The sequence below is a fragment of the Pseudorasbora parva genome, chromosome 13 (genome assembly GCF_024679245.1).
Source record: "Pseudorasbora parva isolate DD20220531a chromosome 13, ASM2467924v1, whole genome shotgun sequence".
In the NCBI taxonomy this organism is placed as follows: Eukaryota; Metazoa; Chordata; class Actinopteri; order Cypriniformes; family Gobionidae; genus Pseudorasbora; species Pseudorasbora parva.
The window spans coordinates 2,669,108-2,691,520 of NC_090184.1; the positions used below are offsets into that span (position 1 = coordinate 2,669,108).

General features: G+C 39.3%; 1 protein-coding gene across 1 annotated transcript in view; it reads right to left on the reverse strand.

Moving 5' to 3' along the window:
• Window positions 1-19,627, reverse strand: part of cfap74 (cilia and flagella associated protein 74) — an 89,107-nt gene extending 69,480 nt beyond the window's left edge. The window contains exons 1-13 of the mRNA XM_067412964.1: window positions 19,450-19,627; window positions 19,283-19,361; window positions 15,252-15,401; window positions 13,001-13,099; window positions 12,816-12,920; window positions 11,519-11,692; window positions 10,225-10,335; window positions 9,975-10,077; window positions 7,584-7,741; window positions 5,123-5,270; window positions 4,683-4,877; window positions 4,278-4,430; window positions 3,529-3,647 (exon numbers count right to left, since the gene is read on the reverse strand). Coding sequence (XP_067269065.1) covers window positions 3,529-3,647; window positions 4,278-4,430; window positions 4,683-4,877; window positions 5,123-5,270; window positions 7,584-7,741; window positions 9,975-10,077; window positions 10,225-10,335; window positions 11,519-11,692; window positions 12,816-12,920; window positions 13,001-13,099; window positions 15,252-15,401; window positions 19,283-19,361; window positions 19,450-19,522 — 1,667 coding nt within the window. The 5' untranslated portion in view covers window positions 19,523-19,627. The remainder of the gene's footprint in view (window positions 1-3,528; window positions 3,648-4,277; window positions 4,431-4,682; window positions 4,878-5,122; window positions 5,271-7,583; window positions 7,742-9,974; window positions 10,078-10,224; window positions 10,336-11,518; window positions 11,693-12,815; window positions 12,921-13,000; window positions 13,100-15,251; window positions 15,402-19,282; window positions 19,362-19,449) is intronic.
• Between the last annotated feature and the right edge of the window lie 2,786 nt (window positions 19,628-22,413).

Here is a 22,413-nt window from a genome sequence, read left to right on the forward strand (position 1 = left end):
AGCTGTGAGTGGATTCTGGCTAAATTAAATGCCTCTGATTGGCCATTGCGTTCAAAAGACCAACAGACATGTCTGTGATTGGCTACATTTCTCTCTGCTCCAAAAACACATAGTAAATAGAAACCTTTGACGTTCTCCATAGCACACACACAAATACACACTGGAGCCAGTATGATTTTATTAAAGTATCAACTGAGGGTGCTTTTGCTTTCATTTGAGGGTGTTTATTTTTAAATTTGACTTTGTAAAAGTTTTTACCCATATTTGTGTAGATGGGACTAAAATCTGGCTTAGGCAAAAAACAAAGAAAACAAAAAAAAACAGCAAAAAAAATTACATTTAAATCACTCACATGTAATTTAAAACCCACTTGGGCCCTATCCTACACCCAGCTCAATGCAAGTGTGTTCTGCTAGTTTCAGCTCGACGCAGTCCTCATGTTCACGTCCAGCTCCACATTGTTTAAATATCAAATGCACTGCCGCATCTGTTCACCCATCAGAGAGTGTGTGTGTGTGTGTTCAGGAGCATTGTTGGAGCGTTGCTATTGTGAGGAACTGAAAACCACTGACCATTGACCAACACAAACCTGCTCTAAAGTCAATAGTGCAGTATTTCTGTGTTCTGTGTGAAGATTAACCAAGACTCTTTAACTACAGACCTTCAGCAATTCTCCTCTGTTGATCTCTCCTCAGTCTCTGAGTCGGTTGACTTCTACAACAAGTCTCTGAGCAGCCTTCTAGATCTTCATGCACCTGTCAAAACTAGAATGGTCACCTTCTCGCGCTCAGCACCCTGGTACACCAGCGAACTGCGGAAGATGAAGACGGTTGGGCGTGTACTTGAGAGGCGTCTCAAGCTCTCAGGACTCACTGTTCATAGGCAAGCCTATAGAGATCATCAGAAGGCCTACGCAAGGTCCTTGAGAGATGCTCAGTCACAGTTCTACTCTTGCATCATCAACAATAACCCTGGAAACTCCAAGAAGCTTTTCTCCACTATAAACCACATCCTTAAACCGCAAACTCACTCTTTTTCAGAAGCCACAGAAGAGAGGTGCAATAAGTTCATGACCTTTTTTAGGAACAAAGTAGACAACATCCACTTGCTTCTATCTAGCACCTCCGCTCTGCCTGTCCCGTCTGTTGATCCACAGCCAGGGACCTTCCAACATCTCTGCTGCTTCTCCATCATCACACAGCTTGAGGTTGAGGACATCATCAGAAAAATAAAACCATCCACCTGTGCACTGGATCCTTTTCCTACAGCCTTGGTAAAATCTAACCTCAGTGTCTTAAGTCCATTTATTACCAAGATTATTAATAATTCCCTCCAGGCTGCCCTTGTTCCTTTATCTCTAAAAACTGCTATCATCAGACCACTTCTAAAAAAAACCTACTTTAGACCCAGATGTTAATGACAACTACAGGCCCATCTCCAACCTCCCATACCCCTCTAAGGTGCTGGAAAAAGTGGTTGCTGCACAGCTTCAGGTCCATTTGGAGCATAACAATCTTTATGAGAAATTTCAGTCACAGCACAGAAACAGCTTTGGTCAGGGTCACAAACGATCTATTGATGGCGGCAGATGCTGGTTCCCCATTCCTTCTCATCCTCCTGGACTTAACTGCAGCTTTCGATACAGTTGACCATAACATCCTCCTTCACTGTTTACATTCCACCATCGGTCTCTCTGACTCGGTCCACAACTGGTTTTCTTCTTATCTCACTGGGAGAACTGAATATGTTGCGCTAGGAGAAGCTACATCCCCGTCACACAATGTCACCTGCGGTGTTCCTCAAGGCTCTGTGCTCGGACCCACCCTGTTCATACTCTACATCCTCCCCCTTGGCCGTCTCATCAGCCGGCATTGGAATTTCTTTTCACTGCTATGCTGATGACACTCAACTACTTTAGGACAAGTTCATCTCCCTCTGCTGACCTCACACCATCCACTTTGATCACTTGCCTGGATGAGATAAAGGCGTGGATGAAGCAAAACTTTCTGCAGCTAAACAGCTCCAAGACTGAAGCTATCCTAGTCGGCACTCCACTTCAGGTCCAGAAGTCTGTTATCACCAGCATTGCTTTCTCTGATCAGGTCATTCCACTTTCCACTTCAGTCACCAATCTGGGGGTCAGAATGGAATCGCAGCTTACTTTTGAAGCTCACATCAATCACCTGTGTAAGACCTCCTTCTTCCACCTCAGAAACATTGCCAAACTTCGTCCCATTCTAACACTGGCTGATGCGGAGAAGCTTGTCCACGCCTTTATCTCCTCCAGGATGGACTACTGCAATGCGCTCCTTATCGGCATCCCTAGCAAAAATCTCCAGAGGCTGCAGTGTATTCAGAACAGCACTGCTAGGATCCTCATGAGGGTGCGCAAATACGACCACATCACCCCCATTCTAAAATCACTCCACTGGCTTCCTGTGTCGTTCAGGATCGAGTACAAGATTTCTCTCCTTACCCACCAGTGCATCCATGGTGATGCTCCCTCCTATCTCAAGAAACTTCTCACCACACAAACAGCCACTCGTAACCTCCGCTCTGTTTTGCTGTATCGCCTTAAAACTCCCACAGCCAATCTCCGTACTATGGGGGATCGGGCCTTCTGCTCTGCAGCCCCCAGTCTGTGGTCTGCTCTCCCTGACCACCTGCGGACTCCACAGACTATAGATACTTTTAAGCGTGGTCTTAAAACCCACCTTTTTAGCAGAGCTTTTAATTGACTTGTTACTTCTTTATTTTATTTTATGTATTTTATTTTTTTCAGTTTTATTTATTTTATTTTATTCATTTACTTATTTATTTATTGTTGTTGATTGTTTTTAATTCTGTAGCACTGAGATTTTGTTTAATATAAAGTGCATTATAAAATGTATTATTATTATTATTATTTATTGAAAGGGTGTGTGAGTAATATGAGCCTATAGGTGGTGCACAACGAGCATACACTCTGATTATTACACACACACACCGGGAACACACAGCAGCACACACACATTTAAATATTAAAAATAAAAGTTTTCCTCTCTGGAGAAGCGTTCAGTCTTTCCTCGTGTAAATAGTGAATCCGCCGGTGCGAGCACAACTGGCTTTTAAAGGGAAAGGGAGATGAGACTCTGATTGGTTTATTGCATGTTACGCCCAAAACACACCCATCACTCATTAAGAGACGAGGGGCAACACTTCTGGACCATGCGCCTGGTGCGCAGAATTTTTTTTCTGTCGTTAAACTAGCAAAAGTGGATTCAGACGCGCCCTAAGAGCTTCAGAACATGATCAGATCGGTAAAATAGGGCCCATAGAGTCCAAACAACACAAGACATTTTCTGTTTCACAGAATAAAGCCATACAGGTTTGGAAATGATGATAGAAACACAGAGTCAGCAAAGGATGCCAGCACCATGTGCCAAACTGCTCTGGCTTTAAAAGAACACCCCTTCTATAAACTGAGACTGATGAGCAAACCCCCGAATGTAAGATGTTTATGTGATATGTGCTAAAAGAGCAGCCTACCTCACCGACACATGATCTTTCAGATTCTCTGACACTCCCAACAGCTTACAGTAATTAGTCATGTATGTGACATTAGTGAGTGTGACTTTCTTCTTGTAGACCTTCCCAACATCGCAATCCTGCAAATACAGTTCAGATAAATATAAATATATATTTATAAATATATAAAATATAATATAATTTATTACCGTTTTGTATTTTAGAGGCGTGAATTAACATGCACTGAGGTTTAAGATGATGCCTGTGTCTTAGTTTAGTGAGTTGATGGTGTGCACTGCCTAGGTTAGCTGTTATATAAAAAGATCTTAATACTTTAAGTACAGAAGCCCTAAAGTTACATAATGATGAAAAACAAATATGTGATGGGAGGAAAAGGTATGTCAACGCTTTCGCGTTCTCTCGCAAATGTTTCGCGTTCCCCGAGAAACTTTGCATTTTTTTTCTTCCCATCCCATTTTTTCCACCACCATGTCTCTTTAGAGGGCTCTGTACATTAAGTGACTGAATTAAGACCAAACGCCAGATGCAAACTGCATATTTAATATACAATGTGATAAATATTTTAGTACACGTTCAATGGAAAATCTTGCCGCCCTCATTGCAATGCATTATGATACCGTATTGTCAATGAAGACTATGCAAAGAATTATTTTAACAGGCATCATGACTTTGGTTCCAATAATTCGACACACTCTGTTCATTGCAAGCGGACCTTTAATTCCCGAGAATCAAGTCTAGACATTAGGTACCTTAAACAGAATAATCTCTGGTTTGCTGATGAATGGTGGTCCTTTTGATTCTCGTCCCTTTATAGACTTTTTTGCTGCTTTTGAAAGTAAACCTTTGTCAGTCTTCATGGTGGTGTAAGATGTTTCAAGATGAATGTTTTCATCTGATGTGGCCTAGGTGGACAGATATGACAAAAAACTATGATTTTGTAGCTGCAAATTAAATAATGATATTTATTTTGTTATAGTGTAATAAAAGCAGAATTGAGGGAAGAGTAAAATAAAAATTCCCGATGCATAATCATAGCCACTATGTTGGACTCAAGCATGATGAACAATGTTAGATGCAGTGCAATGGAAGATGCTCTGTGTGAAACATCCTCTTAAGTGTCACATGCTTATCTATTTATGTATTGGAATTGTTACCATATCATCTTTGTGTCTGTGTTCCCAAAGGCCAGTAAACTCAGGCTGAGCCAGACTCATCTCTGTTTTATCTTCATCTTCCATTTCTACACACTCTCCAAACTTCAGCTCTGCAGATTCCGGAGAGGAACTGTCATCACTGTCACTGTAGGACCTGATGCAAGGTGCTCTGGGACTTGACATTACATGCTTTTCCTGAATTAAATACAAGTGATTGTTAGTGAACCAATTGCTTCCATCAACCACTTGATTTGGCGTCAATTTTATATTTAGTTATACAAAATATGACTGTAGCACAGGATGATTCCATGTTATGCACATGCAATGTGATCTCTACTTCTGCAGACTACTTTCTCTTTGTGGAGCGCATAACATATAATCATTAATTGTTCTAATGATAAACATTTATGGTGAGTGTCAGGCTAAGCAATCGCTGGTACCTCTCTCCTGGTGATGAAGAGTTTCTCATCACGTTTTTTCTCATGGCTCAGTACGGGAGATTTTCTACGCTTGTCCGTCACGTTCCTTTCTGAGAGCAATTTAGCCACAATCTCCATTTTCCCCAATCTCCGTGTATCTTCAAATTCCCTTCAATGAAAAAAGAAGATAGAGAAGATATGAAGAAAAAATAAAAATATAAAATATCTGTCCTTAAACTGTTTGAGTAGTGTTGCAGGATATACTGGTACTAGAAAAGTATCTTAATACTCTGCTATTAAAAATGGTATGATATAAAATTTCATTAGTACTGGTACTTTAAGGAGGACAGCACACTAATAAGAGCTGTATTTCTTAATTTGCATCGATGTGTGATAGCAGGAGTCAGGATGTTTGTACAAAGCTCTGCTTCCACCGTTCACTAAACACTGAAACAGAAGTGCTCAGTACAAACCCGATTTCCAAAAAGTTGGGACACTGTACAAATTGTGAATAAAAAAGGAATGCAATCATTTACAAATCTCATAAACTTATATTTTATTCACAACTGAATATAGAGAACATATCAAATGTTGAAAGTGAGACATTTTGAAATGTCATGCCAAATATTGGCTCATTTTGATTTCAGGAGAGCTACACATTCCAAAAAAGTTGGGACAGGTAGCAATAAGAGGCCGGAAATGTTAAATGTACATATAAGGAACAGCTGGAGGACCAACTTGCAACTTATTAGGTCAATTGGCGACATGATTGGGTATAAAAAGAGCCTCTCAGAGTGGCAGTGTCTCTCAGAAGACAAGATGGGCAGAGGATCACCAATTCCCCCAATGCTGCGGCGGACAATAGTGGAGCAATATCCTAAAGGAATTTCTCAGAGAAAAACTGCAAAGAGTTTGAAGTTATCATCATCTACAGCGAATACTATCATCCAAAGATTCAGAGACTCTGGAACAATCTCTGAGCGTAAGGGTCAAGGCCGGAAAACCAAACTGGATGCCCGTGATCTTCAGCCCTTAGACGGCACTGCATCACATACAGGAATGATACTGTAATGGACATCACAACATGGGCTCAGGAATACTTCCAGAAAACATTGGAGAACACAATCCACCGTGCCATTCGCCGTCGCCGGCTAAAACTCTACAGGTCAAAGAAGAAGCCCTATCTAAACATGATCCAGAAGCGCAGGCGTTTTCTCTGGGCCAAGGCTCATTAAAAATGGACTGTGGCAAAGTGGAAAACTGTTCTGTGGTCAGACGAATCAAAATGTGAAGTTCTTTTTGGAAAACTGGGACTCCATGTCATCTGGACTAAAGAGGACAAGGACAACCCAAGTTGTTCTCAGCGCTCAGTTCAGAAGCTGCATCTCTGATGGTATGGGGTTCATGAGTGTGTGTGGCATGGGCAGCTTACACACCTGGAAAGGCACCATCAATGCTGAAAGGTGTATCCAAGTTCTAGATCAACATCTGCTCCATCCAGACATCGTCTCTTTCAGAGAAGACATTTTCCAACATAATGTCAGACCACATACTGCATCAATTACAACATCATGGCTGCGTAGAAGAAGGATCCGGCACTGAAATGGCCAGCCTGCAGTCCAGATCTTTCACCATTAGAAAACATTTGGCGCACCATAAAGAGGAAGATGTGATAAAGAAGACCTAAGACAGTTGAGCAACTAGAAGCCTGTGTTAGACAAGCATGGGACAACATTCCTATTCCTAAACTTGAACAACTTGTCTCCTCAGTCCCCAGACGTTTGCAGACTGATATAAAAAGAGGAGGGGATGACACACAGTTTAACATTTTCTCCGTTTAAACATTTGATGTGTCATCTATGTTGTATTCTGAATAAAATAAAAACGTACACATCATTGCATTCTGTTTTTATTCACAATTTGTACAGTGTGTGCCAACTTTTTTGGAATCAGGTTTGTATATACTGTAGACACAGCGCATGACAAAGAAAGCAACAGAAACATGTGCACATGAGAGAATAAAACGCAGAGCCGGATGTGCTCGGGCTGCCGGAAGTATAAAATTACATTTAAAAAATATGAAAATACCCGTATCAAGACTCATGAAATAAAATTTTGTTCATCCCAACATGTTCAGAATAGTGAAAGGTATTCTGAGAATGTTAAGAATTTTAACATGACTGATAATGTGATTGTTGCGAACATCTCTGTAAGGATGTTCACACTATGTAGTTATTATTGCAATAAGAGGAGGGAATGGTCAAAAATCATGCTGGCCAAGTGAGGTTTTAGTTTAAATAATAAGCAATAAATAATAAGTTATTTTGTCATATTATTCACTTACTTTTACTGTATTTTTTTCTCTGGGTATCGATTCAGTATCGAGGTATTTTAGTCTGGTATCATATCAAAGTCATAATTTTGATATCGTGACAACACTACTTCTGAGCATTCACATAAAATGTTTATAGCAAATTCTCACGCATTTTTCTTGTTGAAGCGCTCCTGCAGTCTCAGTCGTTGGATGTGTTCAATGCTGTTCAATCCTTTGGCCTCCAGTGTCTCTTTCATCAGTTGCTCTTGCTCTCTCTGTTTCTGTTCATAGGCTTTCTGTCGTTGTTTTCTAGCATGCATAGTTTCCTAAGTACATGGAGAGAATATCTATCAATGGATCTATGTAGACACAAACATTCACCCAAAGCAAAGTTCTTCAGGTCACTTGTCCAGTGCTGCTGCACATACATATATCATTAAAACGTGTCTGAGACATACAGTTTATCACCATCAATATTCTTTTGCCTCTATTCTGTACATATTTATACTTACCTGCCATCAATATTCTTTCACTACAGTAATATTCACATCTTATTCTCCTTTCATAAATAAAATATTCTGGAGAACAACACAAGCAGCTGAAAGAGTCTTTACACTTTTTTTTTCTTCAGAAAAATTGTTAATAATACAAAGCTAAGTAAATTGATTTAAATGAGACCTATTAGGCAAAATTCACTTTTACATGGTGTTTGAACATACATGTGTTGGCAGTGTGTGTATACAACCACCCTATAATGATAAAAATCCACTGTTCTTTTTTTAATGCTTATAAATCAAAAGCAGTGTAAGCCGTTTTAGTTTCTAGCAGTGCCATATTGCACAAGCCCCGCCCATGACTGGTGACTGACTCCGCCCTATTACAATAGCTCCACCCCTCAGTGAGCTGCACACAATCTGTCATGTTTATCTCCTCGCCAGAGCCTTCGAGTCAGAAATGTATTCTTATTAAAGCTACTAAAGTTATTCAGTCAAGAGCATTGAGTGATTTTCTGTTTTCTTGATATTTGATTCTTATTAACAGCAAATATAGCAGTAGATACTGTATATTACACTGCTGTCACTTTTATACACACGTCTTATATACACATGTTTATGTTCACAGACATAACCAACTGTGTTTATGTGAACTGTGTGTTTTTTTGACATAAGCTTGTGTGTTTGACAGTTTAAGTGCAATAAGATGTGAAAGAGAACTGAGTTTGATACTCACGGGACGCTCCATCTGACACACAGCTTTCTGTGCGCGTGCTTCGTGTGTGTGTGTGTGTGTGTGTGTGTGTGTGTGTGTGTGTGTGTGTGTGTACTCAGAAGTTTAGACTGATATGGCTTATACAGTAGGGCAAAAACGTATTTAGTCAGCCACCAATTGTGCAAGTTCTTTCACTTAAAAAGATGACAGAGGCCTGTATTTTTTATCATAGGTATACTTCAACTATGAGAGACAGAATAAGGGGGAAAAAATCCAGAAAATCACATAGTCTGATTTGTAAAGCATTTATTTGCAAATTATGGTGGAAAAAAAGTATTTGGTCCATAACAAAAATTAATCTCAACTACTTTGTTATATACCCTTTGTTGGCAATGACAGAGGTCAAATGTTTTCTGTAAGCCTCCACAAGGTTTTTACACACTGTTGCTGGTAGTTTGGCCCATTCCTTCACAAAGATCTCCTCTAGAGCAGTGATGTTTTGGGGCTGTCGCTGGGCAACACGGATTTTCAACTCCCTCCAAAGATTTTCTATGGGGTTGAGATCTGGAGACTGACTAGGCCACTCTAGGACCTTGAAATGCTTCTTACGAAGCCACTCCTTTGTTGCCCGGGCATGTGTTTGGGATCATTGTCATGCTGAAAGACCCAGCCATGTTTCATCTTCAATGAGGTTCTGGGATTTTCGCTCACCGTTCTTGTGATCATTTTGACCCCACAGGGTAAGATCTTGCGTGGAGCCCCAGATCGAGGGAGATCACCAGTGGTCTTGTTATCTTCCATTTTCTAATAATTGCTCCCACAGTTCCTAATTCACTTCAATAAAGATAACTATACAACATCAAGGTGTGGTGGCGCGGCGGTGGAAATTCCACTCATGTTTAGTACATGTTAAAGCAAAGATTCATAGAAAAAAATATAAACAAATATCCTCTTCTTGGATTTCACAACGAAACAGCATAGGAAGCTGACCACAGGCCTCTGTGGTCGATTCTGTGTTAAGGTCAGGCATGTTATTCCCAATTATGTGTTGTGGCTGGGTTACAATATGTCTGTGTGACTATTGATGTCTTAAGCCTAGATGAACAGAGGAATTAAGGTATTCTTCTGTAGCCTGACAAGTAACTTTAACAGTTGTTCATATGAATAACAATTGCTGGACAGCTGGATGCTTTGTTTATAGACTATTTGTGGGTGGCTGTTTGACCTATCAATTCATGTCGATAAAGTATAATAGGGTAAATTCTGAAACATATAGTATAATTTAAACATATTTATGATTTATTCATACTGCAGAATTCTACAGTAACTCTTACGAGTAATGGACTGTACCTGATTGGCAGCGAAACTGGCTTTAAGTGACATCACTGCTGTCTGCCTCTTCTTTATTAGCTCCTTCCTCCTCTCTTCAGCCTCAGCCTCTTTCTGTTTCATCCTACAACACAAGAGCTATAGAAATAAGTTTTATATTATCTTCTTTTAAATATACAATTTATTAGACTAGGAACTAATACGAAAGCAGAAAATTGAAAGTTGCAATTAAACTAAAAAGTTTTACTAAATGTGCATGAGTGTGCATCACCTGTGCAGAGTCTGTTTGAGGTAGACGGCTGCTTTGAGATGGCTAGCGAGAGCCTGTTCCTGTTGTTTCCTGTGAACTTCTGCCTGCTCTTGTAAAACCTTGTTACGTTCACTGTCACATAGAAGATTACACAAATAACAGCTGCATTAAGGATTTGAACATTAAAGGATTTTCAAGCGGTGCTGGACTATGTACAACTCGCATCTGTACTATTGGGGTTCTAGGCTTTCCCACAAATTGACTAGAAAACCAGAGGCCATTTTTCGTGCTGGTAATAAGTTAAATACTCTTTACTTGAGTCAGATATGATGAGCCAATTACTTAAATTGTTCTTTTGGCAAGGAAAAATAATAAATAGCTTCCTGTCCATTGATAAAACTGTCAACTAAATTGAAATATGTTCAAATGTGTTGCATTGCCTCCTTTGGAAATCTGTGCTCACATCTGCTTACATATGACATCGCTTGTTTCTGCTTCTTCACCTGTGTTTTGATCAGGAGATTCTGTACTCTTTCAGAAGATGCGTAATACATGAAGAAACATGGAAACCTGGAAAATTCCATGCTTGGTGGGGAAAGAGTTAAGGGTGCATGCGATTCCTGAGAAACAATGTTGATAGTTTCAAATCGATACCCAAACAAACGCCCCCACTCCCCCCCCCCCCCCCCCCCTTTTTTTTTTTTCATTGCCCCGCTCCCAATACAAAGAACATGCTATGCAACACAAGCAATCACTAACAAACAGCTATGGTACAGCTTTGAAACATAGCAAATACCAGTGTCACTCACGTATTGAGCAGGCCTTCCCTTCATGTGTCTCCAGCACTGGAAAGCTGCTTCAGTATTAAAGGGATTGTTCACGCAAAAATGAAAATGACCCCATGATTTACTCTCCCTCAAGCCATCCTAGGTGTGTATGACTTTCTTCTTTCAGACGAACACAATCAGAGTTATATAAACAAAATGTCCTGGCTTTTTCAAGCATTATAATGGCAGTGAATGACAGCCCACCAAAATTTAAAGCCGAAAAAAGTGCATCGATTTATTGTAAAAGTGCTCCACATGGCTCCAGGGGTTAATAAAGGCCTTCCGAAGCAAATCGATGGGTTTGTGTAAGAAAAATATCCATATTTAACACGTCATAAAGTAATTCCGATTTGATGTCGTTTAATGTAATTTTCAACAGCATTTCTCAGAAATCGCTTACTGCACCTATAAATGGCCCAGGTTATTTGTCCTTGTTCCAAGAAAACTGCAGTGGATGTGATAAAAAGCATTTCACTTGAAACTCTTACATTTTGTCATGTTGTGCTTTGTGTCTACGTTGTTTGATAACGCTCTTCTCTCGCTGGAGTCTGAGCTTCTGCTTCTTCTTCTCCTGAGATTGGACGTTCTTCTCCTCCAGCTCAAGCTCCTGACGCAGAGCCAAGAAGTGTCCCAGTTCCACCTCCACCTGACACAGCTCCAGCCTGAGAAGAAGGGCCAGTTACACGCTACATCCACAACAACAGCATATTAAAGGCTTTCTGCTTGGCAACCAGGACATGTAGATGAAATCATGCCATGATTTTGATTTTTCTGGTTTGAAAGAGGTATGAATGAACTATAAAGAAATACACAACTCAAGGCTTCCTCTCCAATCCACAGAATATTTTCTAAAAACAAAACAGCAAATAATACAAAATTATGACATCAAACCCATGACCTCACAAATCAAATATTCAATATTCGACATCAGGATGAACAACATGAATATGTATATACTGTCTATACTGTAATAAAGAAGTACATATTTGCGGTTATGCTACTGTACTTTAGTAGAGCTTTGCAATATTTCTACCATATTTGAGTAATGACATTTTCTGATGACACTACATTCACCACATTTTTACACATCAATAGTACTTTCTGAAAGAACTGACAATAATGTAAAATGTGTACCTTGAATGCAATGTAAGTCGCTTTGGATAAAAGCGTCTGCCAAATGCATAAATGTAAATGTAAAATGTAAATGAAAGAGCTGCTGGAGTAACTTTTGAGTGAAGTGAATTTGCCACTTGACTAAAAATGTCACAAGAAATGTCCCAGAAAGAGGCGCTTTTTGATTTTTTTGTTTATAAATTGAATTTTTAAAGTGTGTAACTGGAGGCCCTGTGTGCTCTAGCGCTTGTCACCGCACATAAAAAGCACCTGCGCCATGAGCATCAGACCATGATCAGATATGTAAAATAGGTCACTAAATATTTTAACAAACAGACTGAGAAATGTGGTGATGTGCAGTGTATATTAATATGAGAAAGTGAAAGTGTTTTTTGACATTGGATGCATGTAAACCTTTTGTAGGAGACCAAAACAAAATGAGAAACATTTAAAATAGCATAATAAAAAGGCCCTTTAAGAGAATTTCCTCCATTGAATTATAATTCCATTATATTACTGCATTATAATTAAATATAAGAAGTTGAAAGCTGAGTTAAAAATAATCACAATAAAAACAAATATCAAGACAAGACTGCAAGTTACAGTACCCAGAATAAATACAATAAAATCAACAAGTATGAAGGTCAGCATTACTGTAGAAATGAAACTCACTCCTGCTCTTTCAGGATCATGACTAGATGAGCACCCAGATCTTCTTCCGCCATCAGCTCGGCACACACACGCTTGTGCTGAGCACGTAACCGGAGCACCGCCACACTACACAGAATAAAGCAGAATTACACACTTCTTTCTCTTCTTCAGGGACATTCCTTCTCAAAATTGTGAGTGTGTTTTACCTGTTCTCAGCTTGTCTCTCTCTTTCTATATCCAGCTCAATCTGGTCTCTGTTTTCCTCCAGCTCAGCCACATGAAGGTGAAATGCTTTTAGTTCCTCCCTTAAAGAGAAAATAGATTTTGTACAAACTCAGATTTCCAAATACATTAATTCAGTAGCTAAAAATAAATACGATCTTCATGTAACACGTCACTGAAAATGTATTTATAATTGAGATTAGGTTATGGGTTCGACTTTATGCTTAATTTGATATTTGGCTCATATGTTTTTGAGGAAGGAACGTGGTTGGGAACTACTGCTCTAAACTATTCTGGTGTCTTCATAAAATGATTGTAGAGCCGCTGTAGTGAGATGGGCTTTGTAACGACGTCTTTAGTGCCTTTATGGGTCTTGAGAGAGGAAATGACATTGGTGTCAATGAAGGCCTTTCTGAGCCATCGGATTTCAACACTAATATCTTCATCTGTGTGTGAAGAGGAGCGGAGGTCTGACAGGTGTCCAACAACATTAGGGAGAGGAATTAATGACAAAATTTACAGTTTTGGCTGAACTAACTCTTCAAAACTCTCATTTTAAAGACTTGTCATGACAAGTCTTTCATGTGAGAGTTTTAAAGGGTTAAAACTGGGCTGAAAAACATTTTTTTAAGGGGGGGGGGGGGGGGGGTGAAACACTCAGTTTCAGTCAATCTCATGTCAATCTTGAGTACCTATAGAGTAGTATTGCATCCTTCATATCTCCGAAAAGTCTTTAGTTTTATTATATTTATAAAAGAAATATGGGCTGTACCGAGTCTTTCCGGAAAAAACAGAGCGCCTGGAGGCGTATCGAGTGGGCGGAGCTAAAGAATGACGAGCGCGCAAAGCGGTGACGTCCTCAAGCGTGGAGAAACCCATGGCTATCGATCTCAGCTAATAGATATGATCTAGAATCATTCGGAGGCTGAAATAAATTGAACAGGAGAAGCAGCAGCAGCAGGACGTCCGTCTCTGTGGTATGGACTGTATTTAGTGGCCTGTCAACATTTGTGTGTCTTTACTCGCAGTTTATTCGGTTTATGGACAATTGTATGCGACTAAACCTTAGCAGTAGCAAGCAAAACGGTTTTGCACATCAGACTAGTGTAACGTTATACAGAACAACAATGGAGTCCGTTAGCGCATTTGAATGACGAAGCACGCGATCGTGTCGTTTACTGATGTTTACTCACGCGACGATAGCCGACAGCACAGACATTTGAAGCAGTTTTACTCACCGGCTGCTTCCAAAGCAGGACCGAACCTTTATCGCTGGGACCACTCCGTCAAAAACACACTTCTTTGGTATGATTTGGTGAAGTCCTGACAGCAGTGAACGGTGGAGATCCACTTTTGCGACGCGACTGAAGCGATGCTGTGAAGCTTCCCGTCATTTCTGCGTTCAAATGACGCGCTGCCTTCCCGGAATGCTGTGCTGAAGCGTTGAAGTCACCCATAGGAATAAAGTGGAGCGCGGCGCCTGGATCGACTGGATCTGCACCTGAGTGTTTACGGCGTGCATTTCCTCTCTCCCTCTAGTCACGCGCGCGCGCGCACCCTTCCGGGAGAAGAATCCGTACGGCCCATTCAAGGACCTTCCGATCTATTAACGTCAAGCAGACCCATACTCGAAAACAACTCTCCGAAACTTGTGAGAAACCGGAAGGAGTATTTTTAACACAGAAATACTCCATCAAACGTCCAACATTAGTTTTTGAAACTTTGTCTATGTTTAGGATGGGAATCCAAGTCTTTAACAGTGTAAAAAGCTCAGTATGCATGAAACAGCATTTCACCCCCCCTTTAATGATTGTTTTTTATTGTCTTGTTTTTCAGGGACAATATCTAAACAATATATGATTATATTTTGAGTTTGATTTATTTTTCTCACCCCATTTTCTTTTTGAAGGATTGGGTACTTAAATATTCTTTACATACGAAATAGAATTACTAATTGGTTTGGTGTGTTCTGTGTGAAATATGACCCCAACGTTTCATTCAGTTCTTCTCTGATTTACCCATGCATGCACTGTTTTAAATGAAGTGTGTTTACAGCTTGGCCGCTCTGAACTGCTCAGTCCACCTACCTAACAGCTTTTCTACAGCATGTGCTCGCACACCATGATGTACATTTGAAAACACAGTGGGAGGCAGAGATTCACAGAGTCTGAAAACCTTCCACCCTGAGAGGCTGAGGCAGATTTATCTTAAGACTTATCATTAAACGATACAGACCTGGCTAGTTGCAAATTCAGTTTCTTCTGCTGGTAAAAGGTGTCCAGTTGCGCCAGGATCTTTTTTAGCTTGAAAATGTGGTTCTTGTCAGTGCATTGCTTCTCCCCGCCTGTGTGAGCTTCATCTTCGCCATCACTCACTTCCCCTTCCCTAGACAAGAGCCAGTGATAGATTTACAAACATTTAAACAGTAATGTAAGAAAGAAATTCATTATTTTATTCAGCAAATATGCATTACTCAAAATCAGCAGTAAATTATGACTCTTTTTTCCATGTTCATAGTGTAAGATGTTGCAATTTGAGCATGAAAAAGTTCTCTCCATCAGTGTCCGGGTTTCTGAACTCCACTGTAGTCTTGAGTTTCTTCAGGAACAAACACCTCACAATATTCCTCATTATAATAATTCATGCACAGAATAAAGGGGCGGAGCCTGGTGGAGTTAGCTAGTCGTGTGTTAAAACTGGCTGTTATGGTAAGGGGAGGGGCATTTCCCAAACACCAATAACAACACACTGCTCCAGCCAACCAATCAGAGCACAGTGTGCTTCAGAAGGCGGGGCATCATTAGAGACAGGAACTAAACAGAGTTACTGACAGACTGGGAAGAGAGGAGCCGCAACAAAGGAGAATATGAGGAATAATCAACATTCAAGCAGAAAAACCAGCTCTAGCAGAGCCAGAAAACATAATCAAGACTATGAAAGAGCATAATAGGCTCTCTGAAAAGAATTTTACATTGTTACATTTTTTTGTAAATGTAAATTTTAAATAAATGCTGTTCTTTTGAACTTTCTCTTTATCAAAGAATCCTAAAACAACGTTTCCACAAAACAATCTGAAGCAGTTTTCATCATTGATAATAATCATAAATGTGTGTTGAGCATCAGATCCTCATATGAGAATAATTAGTGAAGGATCATGTGACACTGAAGACTGGAGTAATGATGATAAATTCAAGACTGGAGAAATTATATCTCACACCTATTTTTGTTTTTTACCAAATACAGCCTTAGTAAGCAGAAGAGACTGCTTTGAAAATAAAAATAAAAAATTCTTATCATCCCCAAACTATAGTGTACATTTTATATCTACTTTAGAGATGTCAGCATGCAAATTAGTTACTAAAAATGACCAGATTAAAGAACCAGACCATAACAGCAAAAACCACACCTTGTTCAGTCCAATATTTACTCAGCTTTGGGTTATTTTTAACCCAGCCATTAAGAGTGAAGGGTTTCACACAACACTGTAAATTCCACTCAAATACATTTTCTCTAAAACATTAGTAATATACATATATATTTCACCCAAAAATGAAAATGAGCCAATGATTTATTCTCCCTCAGGGTGTCTCCTAGGTGTGTATGATATTCTTCTTTTAGATGAACACAATCAGAGTTAAATTAAAAATGTCCTGGCTCTTTCAATCTTTATAATGACAGCCCAAAACATGAAGCCCATTTGAAGCATCCATCCATCATAAACGTATCCAGGGGGTTCATAAAGGCCTTCTGAAGCGAAGCCATATTTATAACTTTATAAATTATAATCACTGGCTTCTGGTAAGGGCCAAACGCGAGTCTAGTTCCAGCAGAAAAGTGACCGCTGACCTCTGACCCAATGCATGAAATATATGAGAGTAGCGTAAGCTCAGGTGAGAGTAGACGCCTCTCGCGGTACAAATAATAAACTCAATATTCTCCCACATTTCGTTAAAAAAAAGTGTTTTAAACTCTAATTCGTGACCCGCAGTCTCTTGAAGTCAACACGGAAGTGACTTAAAGCTACACTGTGTAACTTTTTTTGTTTATTCTTAGCTAAAATCACTTAGTTCTTTCAAAAAATATATGTGCTCATTAATGTATATTTACTTCTTTCACGTAATAAAGTATTGTCGTAAGTTTATAATATGCCATTGTAAACACATACGGGTGAGGGGTTCGAATGCCGGTCGCCATGTTGCTCCTCCATCTTGAAAGTACATTAGCCAAAGAGGGACATACCCGTAAATTCAAGCTTCGCCTTTCGCGTACCTCTAGCTCTCCCTCGCACCTCCGTCACATCAACTGATCTCACAGAGAAAATGATAGCCTACAATGTAAACTTTGCCTTACGCTAGAGATGTCGTACAATATACAGAATAACAATAGCAATGATAAGTTCCTTTACTAAGATTAGCTTGCATTCGTCTGGGAACCTGATAGCTGATGTTAGCAATGAAATGGTAAAAAAATAACGAAAACGTGAAACTATTATTAATTTTACATAGAGGTCATAACCTACATGTTAACTGACAAATTGAATAACTGCAAATTATAATAGTTTTCTAAAGTAATCTCATCACTTGAAGGAGCACTCGACACGACGAGGTCGAACTGGAAGCCATGTTAATTTTGGACTAAATCAGCCACTGTAGGAGTTAAAACGAAATCGAAATTGAGAGGAACAGAAACTAAAGCCCCTTTCACACTGCACGTCGGACCCGCAATATTCCCGGAGCATTGCCGGGTCGCCTTCTGTGTGAAAGCAACCACGTCCCAGCATTGATTACCGAATTGAACCCGGGTCGGGGACCTAGTAACATTGCGGGGTTCGACCCGGGACGAGCGCTGTGTGAACTAAAGCCAAAACTAATGCCGCAACGTGTACGTAGTTATCGTGCGACTCCTAGAGCTTGTTTTTTCAATAATACAACCCTGCAGTGCCAGAAGAGCTCGTCGGTGTTTTAAACGCAGAGAGTGTTCGTATACAAAAGAAACTAAAATTAAACAAGCAGAAATGTGCGCAAACCGGTCACAAGTCGAGACCACGGAGCTCCTTACTATCCGCGCTGAAGCGGAGATCGCTCGCCGTTATACGTCACATCCGGATGTCACGTGTCAACTCGACCCGGGACCGTTAAGCGTTGTGTGTGAAAGCGCACATATTACGGTATTTAGCTGGCAGTGTGAATGGACCAAATCTAGCGGCCCGGGAACAAATGCCGGGTCACATTATCCGTGTATTTGCCGGAATCGCAGTGTGAAAGGGGCTTAATATTCACTGGATGGTCATATACCTTTTCACCACTAGATGGGGGAAAATATCACACAGTGGAGCTTTAAACTGCAATTCCAAGAGACAGGCTCCAAAGGGAGTCAAACTGTATTTCCCCTATGTTAAAATGCCCAAATTTACAGCAGAATAAAACATATTTACAACCTGGTAAAAATTGTGGTTTTGGCCTATACGGCTAATTTTGCCCTTCAACTGTGAGGGGGTGAATTTATTTATAACTCATTCGTTTACATTATATAAAGCTTCAAAGTTCTGCATAATTAAGGGCGTGGCCACTTTGAGTGACAGATGGCGACGACCGACTTAACTTTTTTAAACAGCTCTTCAGAAACCTACAGGTGACATCACGAACACTACGTCCATTGTTTTATACAGTCTACTCTGGAAATAGACTCGCATATGGCCGTTTCGGCAGCCAGTGATTATAGTTTATAAAGCTATAAAAACATATTTCTTCAGATGGCCTTTATTAACCCCTGGAGCCGTGTGGAGCACTTTTATAATGGATGGATGCACTTTTTGGGGCTTTAAAATCTCAGGTACCACTAACTGACATTATAAAGCTTGGAAGAGCCAGGATGTTTTTTTAATATAACCTGCTCGTCTGAAAGAATAAAGTCATACATATCTAGGATGACTTGAGGGAGAGTAAATTAATGATGAAATTATTAAATAAATCATATTGTAATACTTTGAACTTTACTGAACATTATTTGTTCAAGTATTGTTATTCATCTTTGTGGTGAAAATTACCTAAATAAAATATAAAATATGTTAAATATGATAAAATATATTTTCAAAATCATTATTAATCAAATATGTGGATGGTTTATAAAATCGAAATAAGTTGATGACTGCATCAGATATCTTGGAACAATTCATTTATTTCTCCACATCCATAAAAACACTCAGTTTGTAGCTTCCGTGGTGAAAAAGAAATCAAAATAAATAATGAACATGCATTAACACGTACCACTCAGAGCTGTCAAACCCTGTGGACCAATCAGGGAAGTCCTCCTCTAACCTGAAGATGTCATCCTCACTGCCTTCCTCTAAAGGAAATACAACATGAGTGAGTGTGTGTGTGTGTGTGTGTGTGTGTGTGTGTGTGTGTGTGTGTGTGTGAGAGTATGTCTTTACCTTCTGTGTGTGTGCCAATACTCGGAGGCTCATGTTCAGTTGTAGGTGTTGAGAGATCAGCACTGTTCGCCATACCCGCGTGCGTCTCCACAAGTCAACTGTCTGGTTAACAACACTCTTCAAAATAACATTTTGTATCCAACAGAAGGAAGAAACTCATACAGGTTTGGAACGACATGAGGGTGAATAAATTATGACAGTTTCAATTTTTGGGTGAACTGTCTCTAAGTTATTTTTTTTTTTTAAACACTATTTTTGAATGTTCTCTGAACATTTAAAACATCCAGTTTATAAAATTTTAAAAAAAAGTTTACTTGGTTATGCAAATCACGCAACTGTTACGCCACAGACAAGGGAAAATGGTGCGAGGACTCAAGTGCAGGGAAAAATGAATATTTATTAACAAAAATAAAACGAATACAAAACAAACACCCACGAGGGGGCTAAAACACATATTAGAATATAATACAACACCTCAAAACATACCAAAACAGAATCACGGGGAGGACAGGAGACACAGACATGAAACAAGGATCCAACACAGACTGATAAACACAAGGAGCTTATAAAGTGAAGAAATCAAGAGGGAACAGGTGGGAGAAATCAACACTAATCAGATAACAAGGGGGAGGGATCAGACAATGACAGGAGCACATGCAAGACATCACAAAACCCACATGTGCACACAAGACAGGACATGTTACATTAACATCATCAACGTTTCAAAATATTTGAAGAACATTCAAAAGTAATAAGTATAACATTAAAAAAAAACATTAAATACAACTAAAACACTTCAGGGGTATATAAATAATATGTTTGTGTGTTTTGTATTATTTGTATTATACATGTTCAGCAATGAATTGCTGTTTTATTCGTTTAAATTTAATTGCTATTTTATCCGAACTCTAAACATGCCCATTAGTAACTTTAAAAAAATATATTAAACCTCATTTGTTTCAATTTTTGAGCCCATATTCTAGCAGAACAAGGTAACTGGGTGTGCTACAGGGGTATTAAGTTATAAATATGTTGCCTCCATGGTTGCCACTGGTGCACATTGGATTGATGTATGATGAAACGAAATACTTATTCCAAGGCACTCTCGTGGTTAAACTAAAATTAATAAATATATAAAACAGCCAGGCTGTATCAGAATTAGCCGTCATATTTAAAACTAACAGGCAGTTAACGTTACAACTTTTCCATGAAGTCGTGTTTAAAAGCAGTCTAACGATCCTTGGTTGAGTGTCTGGCTAGTTCTCTGTCTTATAAAAAGGGAACGCATGCACACGCGTGGTATCCACAAACTTAAAAAGATATTCGTATGATAGAATTTGCATACATTAAGATACCTACTTTTTACCTGTCACCTTCTGGCGTCTGGAGTCTCAGCGTGAGGGAGCAAGCCAGCCTTCTGTTGTTGTGTTTCCATGGCAACAGATTCGCGCCGCGCGCTGTATCTTGGGAAATGTAGTGGCTGCACGTAAACAACATGCGTGAGTTGTTGTGGGTCAAACGAGCTGTTTCGGCATGAAATCGAAAAGGACAAATCTAGTTTTTTAAGGAATATTGATGTATTTATTAGAACTCTATTAGAAATCTTCTCTTTTCTGATGATGTGTTTACTGTGAGACTGGGGAAACCAATGAAAAATATTTGCATAGATAAATAATTTACAATGCATACTGCAATATTCCATTAAAATGTAAGAAATGTACATTTTGATTTTATGATGACTTAGGCTAATTGGTGTTTCCAGTGTGTGTGTGTGTGTGTGTGTGTGTGTGTGTGTGTGTGTGTGTGTGTGTGTGTGTGTGTGTGGGTGTGTTTGTTTGTTTGTTTGTGTGAGAGAGTGTGTGTGTGTGTGTGTTTCTGTAATTGTGTTTCTAGTGAATTCTAGTGTTTACTAGAACAAGAGTTTATGCAATCATTGTCACATTACATCATATAAACTCATGGCCATTATATATGTCAGTCAGACAACATCACAAAATTGTGATGAACAAACACCAATCTGTGGGTAGAATGTGTGTTTGATGCCGTACAACCCTCTTCATAAGAAGTATTATTACAGATGACAGTAACGCGGGGTTGATGTTACATAAGATCATTGTTTTATCGTGCGAGGGCTTGTGTCCTCCACGAGTGGAGGATTCTAATCTGATGTGAACGAAGAGGAGGAATCCGATTCATTCCAACGAATCGGTTCGTTCGAATGGCTAGTTTTGCTGAACCGATTCAGTTCCAAATTGTGTGTGTGTGTGTGTGTGTGTGTATGTGTGTGTGTGTGTGTGTGAGCCTGTTTATGTGGTTTATGAGGACACAAATTTGTATAACTACATGGGTATTACACTGGTATTACTCTATAAATGTGGTTTATGAGGACATATCAAATGTCCCCATAATTCAAATGGCCTTAAAAACATACTAAATTATGTTTTTTTTGAGAAAGTAAAAATGCAGAATGTTTCCTGTGATGGGTAGGTTTAGGGACAGGGGCAGTGTAAGGGGATAGAAAATACGGTTTGTACGGTATAAAAACCATTACGCCTATGGAGAGTCCCTGTAAACCACATAGACCAACATGTGTGTGTGTGTGTGTGTGTGTGTGTGTGTGTGTGTGTGTGTGTGTGTGTGTGTGTGTGTGTGTGTTTTGTGTGTTGTTTTGTTTGTTTGTTTTACTGGTACATTGACATTTGTCTTTGTCGTGTATTGTATGTGTACATAATGTATTTTATGTTTAATATTTTTTGATATAGCTTACATTTAGTATTGATGGTATTTGAAATAACGTTTGATGATCAACGTTGTGTAAGGCAATTCTTTTGATTAAAGATTATGGTTTAATATTTTATTATCATGGTATATTATTATTATTATGGTATAATGTTGTTTTCACTCCTTGGATCAGACTACCAAAGTTTTTTTATATAGTAGTCAGTTATGGGATTCCAAAGCTAA